The sequence below is a fragment of the Hakea prostrata genome, chromosome 4, assembly GCF_041222555.1.
Source record: "Hakea prostrata isolate BN-2017 chromosome 4, UWA_Hpros_2, whole genome shotgun sequence".
Classification (NCBI taxonomy): Eukaryota; Viridiplantae; Streptophyta; class Magnoliopsida; order Proteales; family Proteaceae; genus Hakea; species Hakea prostrata.
In genome coordinates this window covers 54,255,741-54,264,254 of record NC_142603.1, presented here as the reverse complement: position 1 = coordinate 54,264,254, position 8,514 = coordinate 54,255,741, and the positions used below count along the sequence as shown (strand labels likewise).

General features: G+C 36.8%; 1 protein-coding gene across 1 annotated transcript; it reads left to right on the top strand.

The window, feature by feature from the left end:
* Positions 1-1,643: 1,643 nt before the first annotated feature.
* Positions 1,644-2,807, top strand: LOC149019669 (F-box protein At5g49610-like). The gene has a single exon (XM_089154116.1). It carries the CDS (start codon positions 1,644-1,646, stop codon positions 2,805-2,807), a length of 1,164 nt encoding a protein of 387 aa, XP_089010242.1.
* Positions 2,808-8,514: the final 5,707 nt, after the last annotated feature.

Here is an 8,514-nt window from a genome sequence, read left to right as displayed (position 1 = left end):
AGTTGCAGATGAGAATCGAATGGAACGAAGAAATGACTGGAGCTTCTTCTCGTCAATGGAGATGAACAAGAAGAAATTCTTGAGAAGTCCCGTTTGTGAATGAGGCGGAAATTAGAAAACCTGAACCACCCATTATTCTAATTTTCTTTGATCACAGCGTTTAACCTTGTTTGTCTCTCCCAAATCTCTAGGCCACTTTTCTCTCTCTTTTCTCTTATTTGACTGCGTTGACCGCTGTCGAATAAAATGGACCGGCTTGGGTCGGAGAATGACTGAATTCATAAAATGGTGAATCCAATAAGAGTTTACCAAAAAAGAAAATTTAAAAATTGCATTATTAGTCAATTTTAGGTTTTCTATACAAAATTAGAGCTTGCGTGCACCATCACATCTCAAGGGAGCTTTTATATAATTAATGCCGCTGAATGGGTGCGAATCCAAGATCTCCCCGTGAAAGGTTGAACCTTTAACCGCTTTACTAACCCATCATTGACAAGTTATTCAATATTTCATTTAACAAAATTGAATAAAAGAGTCCATATCTTCTCTATCAAGTTTGTTCATATAATCATACATTCACACTCAATGTCTCAGTTAACAAAAACTTTCCGATACACTCACACTCCATAAGTGTGAGTTTCGGTAAAGAATATCTAAATTCAAAAATATGAGTTTGTGTTTACAAAAGTAGCCAAATTAATGTTGCACTCTCCCTTTAGATAGTTTTATCCTCTCAATTAGGAAGTATGGATCTTACCACTCTACAAACCCTACATTGACCGGTGGCAAGCTAATTTTCTCACTCCATACTTTTTCAAAATCATATCATACTACTATTATAAAAATATGAACTCAAGGATACCGATACATTTTATTTTCCTCCAATACCCCTTTGTATTCAATCAATTATACATTTGTATTGAGATTAATAAATCATGTCTATAAAGAACAATTAACATAAAAGAACACCACTACAAAAAAAAGAATTAATTTAACTCAAAAAAAAAGAAGAAGAAGAAGAAGAAGAAGAAGAAGAAGAAGAAGAAGAAGAAGAAGAAGAAGCAATCTTTCTCTCCCCCAGTTTGGTGGAGTTCCACCAAATAATCTAGCTCATCTTTTGCTAATCTCAAAAATCTCTTATAAGTTATAACCAATAAAGTAAAAAATGAGGGTAAAAATGTCTGAAACGTTGTTTTGGCTATTTTATAAATTCAAAAACTTATTTTTATTCAGTTGGCAAACATTAGATTGCTACTTTTATGAGGAAAAATTAAAATTAATTTAACTAATCATGTAATTTCCCAAATTCATGGTTATCCTCAAGAAAATATATATATATATATATAAAAACCGGACGATTGAGTTGGATGGGACCCACAAAACTAATCAAACCCTTTTTAACAACACTTGCATGTGATTGTTGTTCTACTAGGAGTATGACTCCATTTTTGTTAACGAGTAATCAAGAAACTGCAATTCTTCTTCTTCCAGGATTCGGTGTCGATCTTAGAAGCGAGTAATCCTAATAGGACTCAGAGTTGTAACAGGCCTATAAATAAATTTACATAGAGGAGCTCTTCTCATAGATTTTAGCTCGATCACTTTTCTTCGTGAGATTCAGATTAGGAGGAGGGTTTTCTACAATGGAATCGCCTCGAGTGAGAAAGGAAGAAGAGAGAGGAGGAGGAAACTGCAAGATTTCACCATATTTAAGAGAGTTGCCTGATGATATGGTTTTTGAGATCTTAACTCGCGTTTCTCTTGACAATCTTCTTTGGCAATGCAGATTGGTTTGCAGGGAGTGGAAGACTCTCACTTACGATCCCCGTTTAAGGCACACCCATCACCAAAGAACACAATCTCTCTCTGGTTACTTCGTTCAGAATCTTAGAAGGAATAAGTATCACACCACCTTCATGTCCACCACATCAGTTCCCAAATCAATCTCTTTAGACTTCTTGCCACCGAGGAGCTTCAAGATTGCAGCCACCTCTGATGGAGCACAAGGTTTGGTTTGCTGCATGAGTACTGAAACCCACTGCTCCCAACCGAATTACTACGTGTGCAAGCCAATGACGCAACAGTGGAGAAGAATTCGAACTCCCAAAACCCGTTACAAGACTGAGAAAATAGCAATTATAGTGACAAAATCTGATCCATTACGTTACAGAATCATTCGATTTTCCTGGTCACAGAAGAATAGAGGTTGGCTTCACTACGAGAAATTTGATTCCAGTAAGGGTGCATGGACGATGTTGATGGACCATGTGAAATTCCCTTATTTCAAGCTCTTATTATCTCGAGACCACGAAGTTCTAGTGCATGGCTCTATTCATTGGTTAACTCAAGAATCAAAGGTATTTTCTTTTGACGTTGATAAAGAGAATTGGAAGTTAACCCCATTGCCGTCATCATCAGAAGGAGTGGTAGAAGGAGAAGAAATTTTTAGAAAGCTGGTAAACTGTGAGGGAGCTCTTGGTCTGTTATACATTAGCTTTCGATCATTATGGATGGAGCTCTGGGTAATGGATGATTATCTTGAGAAAACATGGAAGAAGAAATATAGAATAAGCTTACAACCACTCAACCAACTTGTGGAAGGAGTATTAGCTGATGGGCATTTTTTCATATTGTCAATGGACACCATGAATATAATGTTAGTGAGGACTTCTGAAGAGCTGATTTGGTACAACTGCACTACTGGATATCCTGTTTGGGTGATGAAAGTTCCACAATTACCTATTCAGTCGATTTTTCCTTTTCAACCATTTTTATCTGATAATGTACGTTGCAGCCTAAATTTGTAGTTTGTTTTTCTTTATTGTTTTTCTCTAATGTAGCTTCGACTTTTGATTTGTCTTTCATAATTAATTAATGTACACTTTTAATTAGTTTTGTTAACTTAACCTAGATTGTTTCCTAACATGGCTTTCCATTTTCTTCATTGGGACTTCATGAAAAAAGTGGAATTCACCGACTTTTGTTGCAACCTTTTTTTTCTTCTTTCTTTCTTGTCCCTCCAATTCTCTCTCTCTCTCTCTTTTTTTTTTGTCTGAGGTTCATTCAGGCCAATTTATGTGCACTCCGATTACATTCTCAGAGGAAACTTTGTCGTTCACAAGGGTCAAACCCATGACCTCTCCAATTCAATAAAAATGGATCTTATACATTTTCTTTTCCCACCCTGTTTATATCTTGCAAATAAATAATGCCCGAAAGAATTAAGTTGATCGAATATGGTAATTTGTGTATACCTATGCATGACTGCACTCGTTTAATGGTTTATATTCATAAAAACCTTCACCAGAGTATGTTTTTCCAATCCCCAACCCATCTCCTTACAGTAATGCAACAGATGACAAGGAGACAAAACATTGATAAGAGAATGTAAGACTTTTTTTGTTTTTTTACCTTTTAGAATAGTTAATATACCTGATGATGCAGACTTGGAAAGATAACGACCCAAAATTCAAAAACAAGTTTATCACAAAAGATCATATTCAATGCATAGGGTTTTTGACTGAGTTTGAGATTGGTCACATGCACACACTTCTTTAATTCTGTTTCCAAGATTTAAATTTGTGATTAATCGTACAGCAAGCGATTATTGCTTCTACCCAGACTCTATAGGTGCGAAAGTCTTTGACACCAAATTCACCTTTTTATTATGAATTAACAGAGAGTGAACAGAGAGATCGTTAACTGCTGTAGATTTTGAGATCGTTAACAACTGTCTATCAATTCAGTAGTTCAAGTAAACGTCTAGAATCCCCTGCATGAAAATGGCCACAATTCTTGTTGACCATGATGTGAATGGAGTTTTTCGAAATACTGATCAGCAGCCCTAAAAACCATCAAATAATTCAAGGGTTGTTTTTGGCAGCTGTAACATCCTCAACAGCTCAACTAAAAATAAAACAGGTACTTGTGAGAAGCATATCAATTTACACAGAAAAGAGAAGGTGGACCACCTTATCTTAAGCCTCATGAACAAGCTAAAAGTGACTGAAAGCAGAACCATTCAGTTTAATGGAATGACTTTCAGAAGTAAAACAGATGGAAAAAAGTTTACACCCTTTTGTTACAAAAATCATGAGCTCAGAGTTTCTATTGCTGATCTGTATGTGTGGTTTGATATGTTAAGAAAAGGTTCACATGTTCAGTATATGTAATCAAGTATTTGGGCTGAACTAGGAGCCCTTCCTAAGTGGACCATGCAACAACCAAGCATTATTACATTCTCTCATTAAACAGAGTTTTTAAGATTCCAGATTGGCAAAAGTTTTCCAGATTAGACAATTGGATCATCATCAATCCTCATCCCACATTGAAGAATTTGAAACTTGTTGAAATTACCCTCCTATTTGATGATCTTAACATTGATGGATATGGTGGTCGACAGAATTTCCCTTACACCATGGATGAAATTTTTTCAGTCAATGCATGCCACCTCTGCCATTTCTCTGGTTTTGATCAAATTCTAAAACAGGGTTTTAAATTTGGATATGGAAAAAGAGACACCACTGTTTGACTGGTAAATTTCACTACCACATCTTCAATAAAAACTGATCCAATTTTGAATTTACAAGGGAAAAAATCTCAGTTTTCTATTTATAACCATTTGCCGCCAATTTGGATCCAAATTCTGACCTGTTATCTGTACATTTCTCTAATTGTGATTGAAGATCTGAGAGGCAGTAAATAATTTACAGAGCTTCAGTGCCTTCGTTCGCGCCAGCTTTTCTCATGTCTACCGCGTTCCCTGTACCCAGAATTTCGTTGCCTCGACTGGTCAGGCCTAGAATTCCACCCATAAGCATTTCTGGGTTCTTGAAAGTTCAAACGAGGTTGGTACGAGGGGAACCTCTCAGGGCTTCTCTCTGGACTCCAGGTCTCTAGCTCAGGCTCACCTACAAATCCATTTCTGTGAGGGCCATATGAGGAAGGGGGCACAAGCCCTTGCGCAAATGCATTAATATTATCACGGTTAACACCTCACGGTTAGCTTGGTAATGGAGATTTGTGGCAGAAAACCTAGCTGCGGATATAGCTAGAGTAAATTAATACTTACTACAACCCAATCTCCAGGGCTCCAATCATTGCTCTAAAAAGCAATATTTGGATGTCGGTAGATCGATGTGTTTATGTAGACTGTATAAGAATGAGGCAAGGATAATGACATACAATTTGATGACAAAAACGAACAGATAAGAAAGAGGGAAATATGAACTGACCTCACTCTTTGGGGTGGTGAAGTGTTATTTTTTTATTAAAATCTATTAAGTTTCAAAATTAGTTTTTTGCATTTTTTTTATTTAATTGGTCTTTATCATGGTGATGTAGTGGACTTACTTGAATGATGAAATTTATTTAAATTTCAACTCTTGACCATCAATTCTCATTTCAACTTCATGACCATTCATGGCCTTTACCATGAGTGGGATTAAGGTTATTGAATGGATTAAATCCAATTCATTGCCTTAAGAATCTCAAGGGATATAAGGTGAGGTTTGGGCCTATATAAACCCAACCCTTCATTGCATGTGGTGTGTAACAGAGACACTCCTCACACTCACATTATTTGTGTTTCAAAGTTAATTGTGCTCTAGCTTTTGGCTCCTTGAAGGGACTAGAATAACTACATCATTTTATAGTTGGAGGTTGCTTTATCTTGGAGGTGGTGGTGCAAAAAACCCTTGGTAGTAGGGTGCATCAATTACCTTAAAGACAACATTCAAGGTGTGACTCAACCTCATTGATTGGTGGTTCGTTCGATTGCAACATCAAGCTCTCCGGATTGACTAAGGATCTTCATATTTCAATTGTATTGCAATTTTATTTTTTGTGTTTTGTAGAATTTGTAATACAATTACCCCAACATGAAGGCACTTGATATAGTCTTTCTTGCGTTGAGAGCAGTCTTTGGTTTTTGGATTCCATGCAATAAGACTGAAGTCCATCTATAAGTCGTAGCACCTTCATTTGTTTCCTGTAATCCCCTTGGAAGCTATTTTGATTTATGTCAACTCCGCATCCTTGCTGTTTTTAGTCCAGTTTAAGTTTGGTCCAGGTCACTTTTAGTCCAGTTTAAGTTTCTTTTGCATATGGCTCCCCTGTGGTTTCATGAAATGATTAAATAAGGACAAGAAATAGTTAATTTAATAATTTTTGTGACGAAAATGTCCTTTTTCCAATTTATTTGTTATAGTTTTTTTTTTAATAAGTTTCTTTCTTTTATTCAAAGAAAAAAAATGCTAGTCTCTCTGTCTTCTCCATCGTCGGCCAAGAACTCAGCCGCTACTCAGCCCTTATTGCAGCTGACTTCAAAAGCTTCGAGACAGAATGCGCACCAACCACTAATTTGATTAATCTTCCTCCATTTCTTGTTAGAAAGAAGAAGAAAATTTTCCTCCACGAAATGACGTTTCGGTAATGTTCAAAAGGCCTAGAATTCTGTAGTTTCCACCAAGAACCCGTGCAAGTATTATGGAGCAGGTGAGGATTTCAGGAAAAGAAAAAGAAACCTTCATGTCAAATGCGTGAACCATTCGTTCATGAAGCCTTCCTCATACCTCATGAATGAAGTGTTCCTCTTAGGTTCAAGTGATGTCTCAGGATGGGTTCTTTATCAGGAGATGGATCTCACTCGGTCATCATCCATTGCAGAATCTCAACTCTCTGAAGGACGTTAAGTTTGATTTGTTGTTCCCTTTTGTTGATTACTGGTCCATCAAAATAGTTAAATTTCTTGTATAGCAACTTACCGGAAAAGAAATCTCTGTATGGAATATGTCTCTTCTAACACTTTTACACTTACATTTGTGGGTGTTTTTATTCCTGTAGAAATTTGTGGGTGATTTGCTCTTGTATAACTACATGAGATGAGAAGAAAAATTGCTGATGTCTCTACTTGGTATCCTAATCATAGCCGTGCAATGATTCAGTTATCTTCAGTTGCATAACAGAATCCATTGTCTCTGAAGGTCTCAGACTCCAATTCTTCAACCATAGTCTCTATCTCACCTACCTCCTTCCACCACGCACCTCTCCCCCCACCTACCCCTCTCACAATTTCCACACCTTTTCCATCCTCTCCAAACCCCCCAAATTCCTCAACTCTTATTATAAATACTCCCTTCTCTCCCTCCGTCATCTTCAGCCAGGGACGACAAAGATCTCTGTGCCTGAAATTCATAATCTCTCACCTACCTCACCTTCGCATTTCATCAGACAAGCAATAGGCATTTTCTGCACATCAATTCTCTCTCAAATTTTATAGATTTCTCTGGATTCTTTCTTTCCATCCTAGTTCAGTATCTCAGTAAGATCTTGAGCCAACGACAAGGTACGGGAAAGGAAGAAGGGTAGTAGAAAATGGCGTTGAGGATTCCTCTTCCAATTGGTCTGAGATCCAGCATCAGAAGCGATAGTAGCAGTTGCAGTAGAGGAGTAGCTGTGATTAAATCCAGCTTAAACCAGCAACGGTAAAACACGTCGGCTTCCCTGCCTGTGATCCAGGAATGCAAACACGAGGACTCTTCTTCTCTTCGTCTTTGAAGCTTTCAACTCAACCACTGCTCAGAACTTAGCTCAACAACCTGACACAGTTATCCCACGATGAGAAACAAGAGACACTATTCTTAATAAAAAAATAAACAAAAAAAAAAATAAAAAGCATCACAAAAATATTAAATTAACAGTATGTAAATGTATTATATGACCAGGGCTTTGAAAGTAAGTAAAGTTGGATAAACTCGGGGTCCAGATGAAAATTACCCTAATTTTTTACCCGCCACCTACCATTATTAGGATGAAACTCCTAATTGCCACTATTTTGCACTGGCACCCATTGAAAAATTACAAGTCACCCATAGAGCCACACTTTTTTTTTCCTATTAAGTTAGGGTAAAATGATATAAACGCCTTTACCCCCATTTAACTATTTAAAATCTAAAATTAAAAGTAACAAAGTCATATGGGCAGTAAATTTTACAATATTGCAACAATCTATAACTCACTAAATGACGTAAATGCCCTTATCCCATATAACTCATTTAAAATTTAAAATTCAAATTACCTAAATGCCCTTTGGGTGGTAAAATTATAAAATTGCTCCCAGTATAATTCACTAATCCATCTTCTTCCATTGTGTTCATCTATCTCTCCTCACATACTCCCTTTTGAACGACTATTTTGCGACAACCACCGTATATGAGTCTTTGACCACCACCTTTGCAACGCGATTGTCTTCTTGTCGAAACCAGTCGGCTAAAGTCTACCTACAAAAGAAAATGAGTGCATGGATTGCAAGGATATACACCATATCATATCATCATATTGTATTATATTGTACTATACATTTGTTAAGTATTGTTGTGAATAAATAATCCAAGACTCGGTTCGTATTGGATCAACTGGATGTAACCAATGGTTTGAACTAGATACGAGATCAACTCAAAAGCCATTTAAGGATCAAATCCTAACCATCAGTTCTACAATGCTCAATCGACGGCT